We start from the raw sequence: 15249 nt of genomic DNA, 5'->3' as shown, positions 1-15249 counted from the left end.
CTTTGCTTATACTTCCATACACAGCTCCCTATAGTGCTGCTAACTATATGATGGCACCAACATTTGTGATACATGACAACTCTTACTGTCTAGCTACAATAAAATACTATGCAATAGGTGCAGAATATAAGCAGTGGCTGCAGGTTATATCTGGGTCCAAGGTTACCTCTACGTTCAGGAACACTTTCCTTGATTCCCTGCCTGTCCTAATTACTTTTTAATTTTTGAAATTTGGCAAGCTGTGACATTGTCTGCCAAAGCTAGCTAGGTTAGGTCTCTTTCTTAGACAATAAGAATGGTTGCTGGCTGCCAGTCAGTGCTTTATTTTGAAGCATTTCAGCTACAGAATAAAATAAACAAAGGCAAAGAGAAAAGAGTAAGCCAGATATTTGCTTGACCATTATGAGTTTGCCTACTGTGAAAAAGGCATTTGAGGTGTATAATAATACTATGATTTGGCACATCTACCTCCAACACAGTGTCTTGTCCAAGTTTCTGAATCTCACCCACTTGCCTTCTGCAAAATTGCTGTCGGGGCAGAATAAAACCCTCTCAAAAGCAAGCACTGCAGATTTCAGTGGCAGAACTAAAACACTCCATTTCCCTTTCTCTTACTGAAGCCAAGGTGATGTTTACAGTGCAATATTACAGACTAGAATAATCTCTCTGTTGTTGACAGTCACTTATGTCTAGAATTGGTGATGGGAATAAAGCGGGCCACTATTCCCAATTCACTGTGATAAGGAGGAGATTGAAGGACCCGGCCTGTCAGGACACATCTGGGAAGTCGTTTGCACATCCACACAAATGAAATAGTTTCCCTAGACATATAAAGTGTGAGAAGGTTAGGTCTATTCATTACATCATTGGTTGTCAATACTGGTAGCCAACACTTATACTGGAGGATAAGTCCCATTATTTGGTCCATGGGTGGCTAATGATCAGGCACCACAGAAACTGCAGTCCAACAACATATGGGGAAGATAGTTTGGGGGATATCAAAAAATGTTTGTAGGGAAGGCAGGGAGAATTTCCCCCATATTCCGTATGTTTGACTACAGCTCCCACAACCCCCCACAGATGGCCATTGGCTATGCTGGCTGGGAGAATGGTAACAGTTTTATTTTATTTTTTAAATATTTCCCCAAGTACAAAGGATCCCCATATTTACATGTGATACATTCTGAGTTGCCTTGCAATTACCTGAAACGATGGACACACCTGCACCTTATTAATTTAGCTTATTTCCAATCCCAACATACCATTGGAGGACATATAGATTCTTAGAGCATTATCTTACCTAGAAATTTGCTTGGTCCTCCAATGCAATTTCTATGGGAATTATCACCTGGGTGACATAGCAAATTCCTAAGGAAATCAGTTCCCCCAGACAACAGGTAATTGAAACCATGAATGTGAATTCTGCAAGTTGGGGGACCTTACTTTATAAGAAAAGCACTGATTCAATTGATTCTGCCATAGTGTGAGCACCAAGGACACTTCCAACACCACATCTGCACAACAGTATAGAATTGTTTGACACCATATTACACTTTTTACAAGCAGTATCCACAAATGATGTGGTTGCCTTAAATTGGTGTGACAAGAGTGGCTGTGCACAACATGCTTCTTTTTGTAGACCTCTGCAGAGCTTCCTGACACTTGCTTTTGCAGATAATTTACTGCCTCAAACTGTGCAAAACATCCCAAACATTTTGCTTCCATCACCCACCTCAAACATTTTGCTTCTATCCTCCTCCAAAATATAGAAATGTCCCCAAAAGGCAGAAAACTGTAAGTAATCTCAGAAAAATATATTCAATGAGTCCACTGTAGATGCATGGAGGCAAAAATTAGCCGCAAGTGACCCATTCTGTCCTTAAATGCATGACTTCTGCAACAAGAGAAACTGCCATAAACAAACATGCTCCTTTGGCATTTTTCTGACTTTCAAAAGTCCCAGTAGAAAGAATCACAAAAGATAATATTCATAAGGAAAAATAATTAACACCAGCTCATTGTCATTTCAGTCTTTTCTACAGCAAAATATGCTGTTGTTGTGGAGTGCCTTCATAGTCCACAGGACTCATAATGCATGAATCTGCAATATGCTTATTGTAATGGTTTCTATAAAGAGAACAAGGCTTTTCATAGAGCTAATCACAGTCATCTTGCTCAGAAACAGCAATGATGAAAATGCATTCCAAATACTGACAGTTCTAATTTCCATCACGCTATTTACCTTCTTAATTTCAAGAAACATATTGCCTTTTCCCTCACAATATAAAATTGATGGCAAGGTTGAGGTGGGGTGGAGGATATTGCACATTATACAATAATTAATTTCCCATGGCACTGACATCAACTATCTTTTGAAAGAACCAAAAAAAACCCCAACATTTTTTCGCTATTTCTGCTTAAAGTAGCAACACAGGGAAGTCTATAAACACTAGAGTCCTTAGCGCCTTATAGATGTTAATTTGGAGGAAAGATGTTAATCTTCACTTGTAGATCATGAGACAGATCAAGTGGTAATTTGCTCAAGTAGTTTTCTCCCCAGAGATTATTATAAGCTAATTATCTTTTATCTGAAATGAATGGGATCAAAAGTGCTCCTTATTTTGATTTTTTTTTTTGGATTTTGGAATACTTGTATATACATCGTAAGATTGGATGCAAGTCCAAACATGAAAATCATTTATGCACCATATACATACGGCTCAAAACAATTACATTCACAATATTTTAAATAATTTTGTGCAAAAGGTACGGTTTGTGTACACTGAACTTTCAGAAAGCAAAGGCATAACAGTATCGGCCACACAGGTGGACAATTTTGGGTTTTGGAAGTATTTTGGATTTTGGATATGGGATACTTAACCTGTATTAAGATCTATGAGAAGATTAACTTATGTGCTTATAATCATATGATTGAGAAGAGTTATTGGAAGTCCCCTGGTTTCTGGTTCCTGGCTCTAGGTAGAACCACAAATGGGGCCTCCAGTCTTCCAAACCTTTTTCTTACACCTTTTGTTTCAATTCTGAAAGACTTGTCCTAACGTTACAAATTATAATTGCTCTCTCTTGCACTCCTTGTATAGTCTATTTCCAAGTATAAGAATGAAATGTGCCCTAAACAACGTATTTCAACAGTCACAAGCTTAGGAAAGAAATACAGCTCTACTTGTCCTGATAGTCCAATAGTATGAGACCTGACCCTGTTCTAACCGAGCAAAAAGATTTCACTATAAACCTTGCTGGGAATTGGACTGCGATAAAGATGTACACATAACTATTGCTTTTCTATCCAACTGAGTCTCTACAGACTATTAATCTTAAACATATCACTTGGCAATAGAATTTATTTTAGTTCATAAATAAATCCTGTGCAACTGCTGTGAGCGAGAGATGAACTTCCATTTCCATGGGCAATTTGAAAGCAACAGCTGGTGCTGGTGAATTTCTGTTTATGACAAAATTCAGCAGGAATCTGACACAAAGGTGGAAAGGGTGGAATCTCCTCCTTAAATGTGTTAGGCATGCAGTAAATTTGTCCCCTCATTACTTTCAGAATAACTAAATTGTGCACTTTTAGATTACAGAAAGGTAGGGAAATTGTTATTGAAACGAATTTCATGAACTTGTGGCAGGATTTGACGTGTATCCTTGCAGAGATTTGGAGGCAAAGTGGATAAAGATGCTGCAGGACTGGCCCATAGGTGGGAGAAGCTGAAGCTTTACTCAACAATGCATTTAAATTTGTTCCAAACATGGATTAAAATGTGTGTGGATATAGTATCAAGCTGGCCCAAGATATTTTGCTGCCAGAGGCAGAAGCACCAAAGATATGCCAGAGGAACAAAGACAAGACATGCATTATTCAGGACTGGTCAAGGTAGTTTGGCACCTGAAACAATATCTCCAAATCATCCTTTCCTGGAAGTAAAATAAAATAAATCAGATGATTAACAAATTATTTCAGTCATAAAGTGACCCTATCATGGGATTTTCTTGGCAAGACTGGATCAGAGGGGGTTGCTTTTGACTTCTTCTGAGACTGAAAAAGCGTGACTTGCCCAAGGTTGAATCTAGGCTCCAGAGTTGTAGCCCAGTGATCAAGCCACAACTCATGTTGACTCATACCTTGGCGATTGTTATGAACTTTAAAATGAATATAGTTACATTGCTCAAACAACAGTGAGCAAACAAAAAGCACACCCATCCACATTCAGATGACTGCAAAGGACAGCTCGGCTGTGTAAATTTAACAAAGATTCTGAATGGGTGGAATTATTAGATAATGCATTTTGATTAAAGGTTGGATGGAGAGCAGATTTGGACTGCACAAATCACCCCACTTAACGCATGGGAATACTTCTGAGATATAATTACAACTTCTTTTGTAATGGATTCTGTAAAAGACTCATTTGCACATAAAAGACTATCAAGAGCCTTGAGAGGTGGTATCTGAATACATGACATTAATAGGAAAGCGTAATGGGCCAATTGCAAAGAGGCTGTACAGTCTGTTGCACAATGCCTGTCATTTAAGAGACATGACACTTCTACGTGTGGCATGGGTATCAACCACTTCACAAATACTTTCCCATCACAATTCATTAATATGTCCTATTTTTCCACTCTCCCCAGCTTTTTGGATTGCAGATTAATTTTCTGCTATGTCAACGGTAAGGGCTGATTCAGATAATTGTAGATGGGGGGCTGTTGAATGGTGTGAGAAACCTCTTGCTTACAATGTTGTACTTAGCCCAAAGTAAAGCTCTAAATTCCCTTAAAAATTTCACAGATTGAATCAAACATACAAGAATTTTCTAGGGAAGTAATATGCTTACTATTCTTTTTCATTGTTAAGCGGTAGCAGCTGATGGATGCCATCAATGGAGCAGTGAATTTATTCCAGGTTTCAGCTACTTTTAAACAAACTTTCCAAGATGTTAATGCTATTAAGAAATGAAGTTGAACACCTTGGAACACTCCTTTATAGCCTAGATTAAAACCAGGAATACATTTCCTGTGGCAGTCACATAAGAACTACCAGATGAAATAGGTGGTATGGTCAACACGATGAAAAAATAGTTATGACAAAATAAAATATACGTGTGTGTGTGTATGTGTGTGTGTGTGTATAAAACTAGCTGTGCCTGGCCATGCATTGCAGTGGCGAAATATGGGAAATAAAGTATGGAGGTTTTGGTGGTAGTTAGTATATGTTAGTTCCTGTACTTTATAGGCAGTGTGGAAGAGGCCTGTCCCCCGGGTGCCATTGTGGCTGAGGGGGTTGCTATGACATGAAGGGAGCAGGGCCTGAAGGGGGCTGGGCCTACCCTTCTGACTGGCAGCCAGGGGAAGAATGGCTCTTCCTCATCCTTTGTAATTTAGACTTTAGTTTTCTAGGTTTCTTTATTGAAAGACCTAGATTGGATGACTATGCATTTTTTGGCCAAACCTGGTGTGATTTGGTTCAGTGGTTTTGTTGTTTACTCCATGGGAAAAACACACATTACATTTTTATATATATAGAAATTTGTGTGTGTATAAAATATATAACAAATATAATAAATTGAGAGGAGACATGATAGCCATGTATAAATATGTGAAAGAATGTCATAAGGAAGAGGGAGCAGGATTGATTTCTGCTGCCCTGGAGACTAGGAGCAATGGGTTCAAATCACAAGAAAGAAGATTCCACCTGAACATTAGGAAGAACTTCCTGACTGTTAGAGCTGTTCAACAGTGGAACTCTCTGCCTCAGAGTATGGCGGAGGCTACTTCCTTGAAAGCCTTTAAACAGAGGATGGATGGCCATTTGTCAGGGGTAATTTTCCTGCCTGGCATGGGGTTATACTAGATGGCCCATGTTGTCTCTTCCAATTCTATTATTCTACGAAATCAGTAATGATTCAAATTAACGCTACAAAGTCCACCCTATAAACAACAATAGGTCTATGGGGGGGGGGCAAGATGGTGTAGCGATTTGTGTGTTGGGCTAAGATACTGGAGACCAGGGTTCAAATCCCCTCTCAGCCATGGAAACCCATTGGACAAGTCACATACCTCAGCGACAGAGGAAGGCAATGCCAAACCCTCTCTGAACAAATCTGGTCAAGAAAATCCCATAACAGGGTCACTGTCAGTCGGAAATGACTTTAGGGCACACAGCAACAGCAACACAAGGGCTATACTATATAAATTATTTGTCGAGGGGGAAAAGATGAGTCAAGGTCTCCATGAGTGGCCAATGTAAATCATGTTGTCCAAGGCCACAGTGGGGAGTGAAAGAGATGTGGCATCTATGCTCCATGATTCTATGATTCCATGATCTATTCTGGGCAGTAGATGTGACTCACCCCAACGTTTCAGCATGAAATGTTCCCCAAGTTGCCTTTGTGTATAAGAATTAAGGAGTGGTGTTTTCCTGCCTTTCAACAGCAACATAATGTTTCTGGCCAGCCTTAAGTCCAGAAAAGTGACGTCTATAGCAAAACCCAACTGTGCCTTTTGGCTTTCTACAAGAGCAACTTTTCTTTCACTTCTATATATATTGACAACGAAAATGTGCATAGCTGAAAACTATTATTCTCTTTCATTGGCCAGGAATCATAATAAAATTATTCAACTTTCTTGAAAAATACAATCTCCAAAAGTATTTGAGGGAAATTGTCTACTTTCATATGGTTTTTAAGGAGAATGGACCTAACGTAATATGAAAGAGTTGTGGGAGAAAGTTTTCCCATTTCCAGAAATATTTAAAGGTGTACCATTCACTCCACAAGCATGTTTCTTCTCCGCCCAGGTGTCCCGTCGTTTCCGCAGAGCCTTTTGAACGGTGTTTGCCTGGTAGATTATATGTGGATGAGCCCCGTCTTCTGACCAATAGTTCTTTACTGGTTCAATGAAGTAGTCTCCATCAGGCAGATGGAAATATCCAGTCTGGGAAGAAGGATTGAAAAAAATAATAATATAAAGGGAAACAGTAGACATAAATCTGAATTATACTAAACGTTGCCTATCTTATAATAATTCTAGTTGCATAAAATCTTTCTCCTCAACTCCGCTATCACGTTCATCAGATGCAAACCAATGTTAATATTCACAATACTTGTATTGGTCTCACCTGCAATGCTGCCTTGAATTCAAACCTGAGCAAGGGTAGTAATTCAGCTCCTTACTCCACTAACATTTAAGATGCCTATTGTTTGTTTAAATTCCCTTGAAAGGCTTTTATGAAAGAGCAGTAGGAACAACATTTAGATTATTATAAGAAATCTACCTGGTTTGGTCATATGAAGCAATTTCAAATGAGAGCATAGTATTACAACAAACAGTAGAGTCTCGCTTATCCAACATAAACGGGCCGACAGTTGGATAAGTGAAAACTTTGGATAAAAAGGAGGGATTAAGGAAAAGCCTATTAAACATCAAATTACGTTATAATTTTACAAATTAAGCACCAAAGCACCATGTTTTACAACAAATCAACACAAAAAGCAGTTCAATACACGGTAACTATGCAGTAATTACTGTACAGTAGAGTCTCACTTATCCAACACTCGCTTATCCAACGTTCCGGATTATCCAAGCCATTTTTGTAGTCAATGTTTTCAATACATCGTGATATTTTGGTGCTAAATTCGTAAATACAGTACTTACTACATAGCATTACTGCATACTGAACTACTTTTCTGTCAAATTTGTTGTTAAACATGATGTTTTGGTGCTTAATTTGTAAAATCATAACCTAATTTGAGGGGTAATAGGCTTTTCCTTAATCCCTCCTTATTATCCAACATATTTGCTTATCCAACATTCTGCCAGCCCGTTTATGTTGGATAAGTGAGACTCTACTGTATTTACAAATTTAGCACCAAGACATTGCAATGTATTGAAAACATTGACTACAAAAACACTGACTACTAAAAGGCAGACTGTGTTGGATAATACAGAACATTGGATAAGCGAAGGTTGGATAAGTGAGGCCCTACTGTATTGCCAAATATAAAAGCAAACTCAATAGTAGCCCAAATACCATACAGATCTTATATCCTGTAAAAACACTCTTGAATATTAGCTTTTCAAATACACTTTTTAGTGTGCTTTTTACTGAGATTTACTAGGATCTGTATAACTCTGAGGATGAGAAACTTGGCTGAAATTACCATTGACACCACTAATAAAGCTCTTCCCGTCTTCTCCATTGATTCCAGTAGCATTTCAATATTATGTTGAATAGCTATATATAACATTAGTTGGGAAATCACTTTCCCATTAGTCTGTTTACACATTGTATTGACCTTTCTTTCCACCTCCCATAAAGATATGAATATGCAAGATGGCAATTAAATTCTCACTAAGAATTTAACACATTAAACTTATAAAAATTGCATGACACAGCTTAGAAATTGCCAGCCAGTTTTGTTACCCAGTCGTGAGCCCTACAGCTGGCGTTTCCTTTCAAAAGGAAGAGGTGGGGAAGAACCTCACCTAAATGAGCACAGTTCTCCCCTCATGTGCACATTTCCGTCATGGCAAAAGCAGCCTGGTATAGAGCCAGCTGCAGAAACAAAACAGGCGTTCAGCAACTCACACCTCTTTATGATCCTGTAGAACAGCATGAAAATTATCTCGCATAGAGCCAGAAGCAAGCTTTCTATGTATGATATCTTTCCTCTCTCATTTCCACTTGTTGCTTGTCCCTTTGCAAGAAATAGTGATAATTTTATTTCAGTTTCTTTTTGATAAGAAATTATTGGCTCGGACCTTTCTGACTAGACCAGGCATGGGCAAACTTTGGCCCTCCGGGTGTTTTGGACGTCAACTCCCACAATTCCCAACAGCCGGTAGGCTGTTGGGAATTGTTGGAGTTGAAGTCCAAAACACCCGGAGGGCCAAAGTTTGCCCATGCCTGGACTAGACCAATTGACTTCATTGCTGAATAGTGAATAAATCCAATTCATTCAGTAACTCTATTCGGATCGGGACTTTGTAGTTGTTGTAAAGTTTCAGGCTGTAAGCATCGCCTCCAGGCACCAGAGATGAAAAGGGGAAGGCCTTTACCTTCGTCTGTGTATTGTATGTTGTTGTTGTTCACTGTGTAATAGGCATTGAATGTTTGCCTTATATGTATATACTATAATCCACTCTGAATCCCTCCAGGGAGATAAAGTGGAATATAAATAAAGTGTTGTTGTATGTTTTCCGGGCTGTGTGGCCATGTTCCAGAAGTATTCTCTCCTGATGTTTCGCCCACATCTATGGCAGGCATCCTCAGAGGTTGTGAGGTATGGAGAAACTCAGCAAGGAAGGTTTATATATATCTGTGGAAAGTCCAGGGTGAGAGAAGAACTCTTGTCAGTTGGAGGCCAGTGTGAATGTTGTTGTTAATCACCTAAATTATCATTGAATAGCTTCATCTCCTGGCTTCTTCCTGCCTGCGGGCATCCTTTGTTCAGAGTCATTAGCTGCCCCTGGTTGATTCATGTCTGGAACTTTTCAGAGTGTTGCTTCTTATTTACTGTTCTGATTTTTGAGTTTTTTTAATACTGGTAGCCAGATTTTGTTCGTTTACCTGGTTTCCTCCTTTCTGTTGAAGTTGTCCACAGGCTTGTGGATTTCAATGACTTCTCTGTGTAGTCTGACATGATAGCTGTTGGAGTGGTCGAGTATTTCTGTGTTCTCAAATAATATACTGTGTCCAGGTTGGTTCATCAAGTGCTCTGCTATGGTTGATTTCTCTGGTTAAGTGAGTCTGCAGTGCCTTTCATGTTCTTTGACTCGTGTTTGGGCGCTGCATTTGGTGGTCCCTATGTAAACTTGTCCACAGCTGCATGGTATACGGTAGACTCCTGCAGAGGTGAGAGGATCCCTCTTGTCCTTTGCATTATTACCTCCTGGTTGTGTGACCGGCATGGTTGCTTGGAGTGTCTTTCTGTCTTTTCCCGCCAAAGCAGTACCTATTTATCTACTCGCATATGCATGTTTTCAAACTTCTAGGTTGGCAAAGCTATCACTTTTTAAACAGTGGGAGTTCATCCCATCCTGTGGAATTTAACTGGATTTGAAGGTCAACAGTTTAGCAGCACAAATGTTGAACCCATTGCGCCACTGCAAATTTGGGTGAGTGAAACTGTGGAATCCTTCCTCATGGGTGCGGAGGTATATACTGCATTGTCTATCATTTCATTTTTCATCTTGCAATCTGATCATCAAGTCCAGAAACTAAAATTAAATTGCATTTGTTTTTAGAACTGCAACTCTCACAATTTTCTGCCAGCTCTGCTGATGGCCATGCTAGTTGGGGAATAATAGAATTTGTCCCTGCTTCCACCATTCAAAATGACCTGCTAACAAATATACCAATCTCTCCATATGCTCCGTGTGCCTTTAGGCAAACAACACAATTTTACACAGCTGGAAGACAGCTGGACATCATGAGCCAGCAGATCTGGCTCAGATCCTTCAGCTATGGATCTCTTCCCAAAAAAGGGTAACTGATTCAGAAGAGCTGCAGGATCTAACTTCAAAATATATCTAGTTTGGAACTCAATTTGAGAAGCAGAACTCCAGCCGGTTTTGTGGCAAATTGTTAAATATGCTGCAGTCCCAACGGCGTGAAACTGGTGGGACTTTATTTTTTCATTCTGCTATTTATTTATTCAACCTCTGTCCTGCTCTTTCAACAAATCTCTTTCTGAGCATTTTGTGATAAATTACAAAATCGGTAAAAGAAACACAAAGGCATGGTGTAGCAGAATAAAATCAAAACAAGGACAAAAAGACAAGATTTCTGCCTAATACTTTGGCTGAATTTATTGGTCTTTGAAGTAAGAATAGATAAAAAGAAAAGGGAAAAGTGTTTTTAGTTACTGTTTGAAAGACAGTATAGAGCAAGTGTGGGCAAACTTGGGCCCTCCGGGTGTTTTGGACTTCAACTCCCACCATTCCTAACAGCCTCAGGCTCCTTCCTTTTCACCCTCAGCCGCTTAAGCCTGAGGCTGTTAGGAATGGTGGGAGTTGAAGTCCAAAACACCCGGAGGGCCCAAGTTTGCCCATGCCTGGTACAGAGGTAACTAGTTAACCTTCTTAGAAAAAAAATCACTATTAGAACAGCCTTTTCCATCCTAGTTGAGAGCTACAGTCCAAGACATCTAGATGTAATAAATTTAGTGATATCTTGCTTTTATGTTATGGTTATTCATCATGCTTCACTTGGTGGAAATATTTTCAAAACGTATTACCCCATATTATCTTGGACTGGAGACTAGAGTTCAAATCCCTGCTTGGCCATAGAAACCCACTGGGTACACTTGGGCAAAATATGCTCTCTCAGTTTCCGAGAAAGGTAAGGCATTAAATCTTGCAAAGAAAACCTCACAATCTTAGAAAATAATAACACATTAGCAGAAACTGAATGTGAGGCTATACTGGAGAAAGTATTGCCCTCCCTGGGTATCATATCCATTTCCACCCTCTAAATGCTTGTTTAGATGGTGCCTTGCATAAAGATGCATCCCTATTGTACAAGGAGCAGAGCAATTGAAAGCTGACATTAAGTCCAAGGTAAGAAGTATACTGTAATATACCACCCCACCAAATTTAGTACAGTACAATCTCACTTATCCAAGCTAAACGGGCCGGCAGAAGCTTGGATAAGCGAATATCTTGGATAATAAGGAGGGATTAAGGAAAAACCTATTAAACATCAAATTAGGTTATGATTTTACAAATTAAGCACCAAAACATCATGTTCTACAACAAATTTGACAGGAAAAGTAGTTCAATACACAATAATGTTATGTTGAAATTACTGTATTTACGAATTTAGCACCAAAATATCACGATATATTGAAAACATTGACTACAAAAATGGCTTGGATTATCCAGAGGCTTGGATAAGCGAGGCTTGGATAAGTGAGACTCTACTGTAACATTATAACTATCCTCTAATTATAAAATTCGGTTTATCATGTATACCTTGTGTATTCCTATACACCAATGGTTCTCAACTTTCCTAACGCCGTGACCCCTTAATGCAGTTCCTCATGTTGTGGTGACCCCCAAGCATAAAATTATTTTTGTTGTTACAGTAAAGTTTCACTTATCCAACATTTGCTTATCCAACATTCTGGATTACCCAATGCAGTCTGTCTTTTAGTAGTCAATGTTTTCAATACATTGTGATATTTTGGTGCCAAATTCGTAAATACAGTAATTACTACATAGCATTACTGCATATTGAATTACTTTTTCTGTCAAATTTGTTGTATAACATGATGTTTTGGTGCTTAATTTGTAAAATCATAACCTAATTTGATGTTTAATAAGCTTTTCCTTAATCCCTCCTTATTATCCAACATATTTGCTTATCCAATGTTCTGCCGGCCCGTTTATGTTGGATAAGTGAGACTCTACTGCACTTCATAACTGTAATTTTGCTGCTGTTGTGAATAGTAATGTAAATATTTGATATTCAGGATGTATTTTCATTCACTGGACTAAATTTGGCACAAATACCCGATACGCAATAATGGTGGGGTTGGGGAGATGACTGATTTTGTCATTTGGGAGTTGTAGTTACTGGAATTTATAGCTCATCTACAATCAAAGAGCATTCTGAACTCCACCAACAATGGAATTGAACCAAATTTGGCACACAGAACTCCCATGGCCAACAGAAAATATTGAAAGGGCTTGGTGAGCATTGGCCTTGAGATTTGGAGTTGTAGTTCACCTACATCCAGAGATCACTGTGGAGTCAAACAATGATGGATCTGGACCAAATTTGGCATGAATATTTTCTTATGGTGTTTGGCAACCCCTCTGACACCCACTTCGCACCCCCCCCCCGGGGTCCCGACGGCCAGATTGAGAAACACTGCTATACACATAAAGTGCAGGTCTTTGGTATTTTGCCCATGCAACTCTTACCATTCTTGGATAGATTGAGACAAGCCACAACACAGATGAAGCATATTGGATTTAACAGGGACAGTCCTAATTAATCCTCAGGCATCCTATATGTGTTTAAAGTAATGAGTTTCTCTTCTCTCTTTCCACTTCTCCCCGGTTGCTACAAACTGAATTCAAAAAGTGAAAGCACCTCACAATTAACTCAGCAGGAAAGGAAAGGATAAAGTATTGCTGCTTTCTGTAGATTTGGGCCAAAGAAAACTGCTGCAGCTTGTCCATGGAGACCTAAGATAATTTCTGGCCGAAGTCATTTATTCCAATAGCATTCCCTATGACTCATGTTTTTTTTTCTGTTTTGGTGTTAAGTTCAGGAACATATCTGCAATGGGTAAAGTTACATTGTATGCCTTTCTTTTTTTTTACAAGTATTTGATTAGTATAATTCCAATAAACTTTGAATGTGTTTGAATATAATATTTAAACAAATGTGCTAAACCCACTGGGAAATTTACCTGAAAATTTCCCAGAGTGTCTGAATATAATATTTAAACAAATGTGTTAAACCCACTGGGAAATTTACCTGAAAATTTCCCAGCATAATTTTTCATCACTGATCAAGGCATTAGAAGGACTAAGCACCTCTTCTTTCACTCACAGTCAACTGTTTATGAGTGCAGAACTCCATATTAGCACTAGCTCACCATGTATGGATTTGGAAGCCCATGCTCCCTTGAGACAATATAATTAGTTCTTCCCTGAATAATACAGGAGCACACACAAAACACACGTGCAAACACAGAATGTACAGCTGTCTAGTAATTTACTTAATTCAGATAGATCATTTTTCTCATCCTAATCCCACTAAGGTTGTCTGTACAGTTTGTGCAGACATGTTCCTACTGCGACGAAGTGTCTACTGATGCCACAAACAATTCTCTTAATGTATTCATTAGCTACTGTACCATCATGAAACATGATAGTTTGCAGTGAGTGGATGCAAATTTCTCTGAATGCCCAAGCATGACCTTGATACTTTTAGGCAGAATGTATTATGAGCCTTCCCTTTACTAGGACCTTCGCACTGTACTTTGGAAAGTTATGACTATTTCATGCATTTCATCTCTAGTTAAAAATTAGGAACCTGAGGACATAATAAATGTAACAACCAAGAAATATATATCTATAATAAAAGAAAATTCCAAGTAGAAAAATAAAAAGCCAATAAATAAATACTTTATAAGCATCTGTCAATCATAATAACCCAAAAATGATGTATGAACACTATTCATTTACTCCAGGGCAGGTCGAACCTATTACTCAAATCAGTGAACAATCAACTCTTGTTTCTTTCTCTGGTTGTAGACCATGTGTTATTCAGAGAAAATGCATTAATAAACACAGCCAGATTACAGAAGTATCATGACAGTTTTCCATTGAGTTACCTACTCTCTTGAGTACATAATGAAACCGGAAAGCCATTGGTAGTAGAGGAATCAGGATAGAGATATCCTATTTCTACCAATAACCATCAAAACACTCTCAAAACTGCACCATCCTTTCTTCCATGAACCAGTTTAAGTCTGAAAGTGATGGAAAAGGCAATTGACTCCACCAATATCTCTGCTTATACAACTATTAGCTCATGAAATGTTCTGCCGTTCAGAGAATTTATCCCAGCTTACAGCTTGGGTTTGCAGATTGTGTGACTTTTATTGTAAGGGCAAGACTCTTTTAGGACAATGTATAAAAAACACTACAGATTATCTCTGAGTCATGGTTACACATTTATCAGATACTACATTTAAATGTAAATACTGCAAGTCTAAGGAAAGCCGCCAGAATCCCCAGCATTTTTAAAAAGGGTAGTGCTAACCTACTGAGAAGGAATGAACAAATGGTACCAGTTATGCATTAAACAATCAACACCCTTTCCTTATTAGGTTTTTAGACAATTGGTGATGATGACCTGGTATCAGATGTTATCAGATGACAACTGGTCTTCCATATAGTTCCTGAACCCAATGAAATCCGTGACTTAATAGTGTGAAGAAAAGCACCATAAATGATGACCACACAAACTTCATCTATTTTAGGTAAAGCATTCAATTCCAGGCTCTGCAATAAATAAAAACAGATCTTATTTCTTTGTGTGCTGGACCTGCCCTACAGTAAATACACTTTAACATCAGTTTGAAACTAAAACAGCAACCATTCTACACAAGACTTTTACCCTTATTCCAGAGGTCATCCTGTTCTGGACTTTTTAATTGAATCCAAAAAGCACCCTGATTAGTAAGAGCTGATTATCTTCCTTCTGGTAGC

The 15249-nt window shown here is 38.6% G+C and overlaps 1 protein-coding gene across 1 annotated transcript in view; it reads right to left on the bottom strand.

The window, feature by feature from the left end:
* Nucleotides 1-15249, bottom strand: part of adamts12 (ADAM metallopeptidase with thrombospondin type 1 motif 12) — a 195772-nt gene that overhangs the window by 104967 nt on the left and 75556 nt on the right. The window contains exon 3 of the mRNA XM_062972507.1: nt 6780-6951. Within this exon, the coding sequence (XP_062828577.1) occupies nt 6780-6951 (172 nt within the window). The remainder of the gene's footprint in view (nt 1-6779; nt 6952-15249) is intronic.

This window comes from Anolis carolinensis, chromosome 2 (assembly GCF_035594765.1).
Source record: "Anolis carolinensis isolate JA03-04 chromosome 2, rAnoCar3.1.pri, whole genome shotgun sequence".
Taxonomy (NCBI): Eukaryota; Metazoa; Chordata; class Lepidosauria; order Squamata; family Dactyloidae; genus Anolis; species Anolis carolinensis.
The sequence above is the reverse complement of the archived record's forward strand: the minus strand, read 5'-3'. Positions and strand labels throughout refer to the sequence as shown.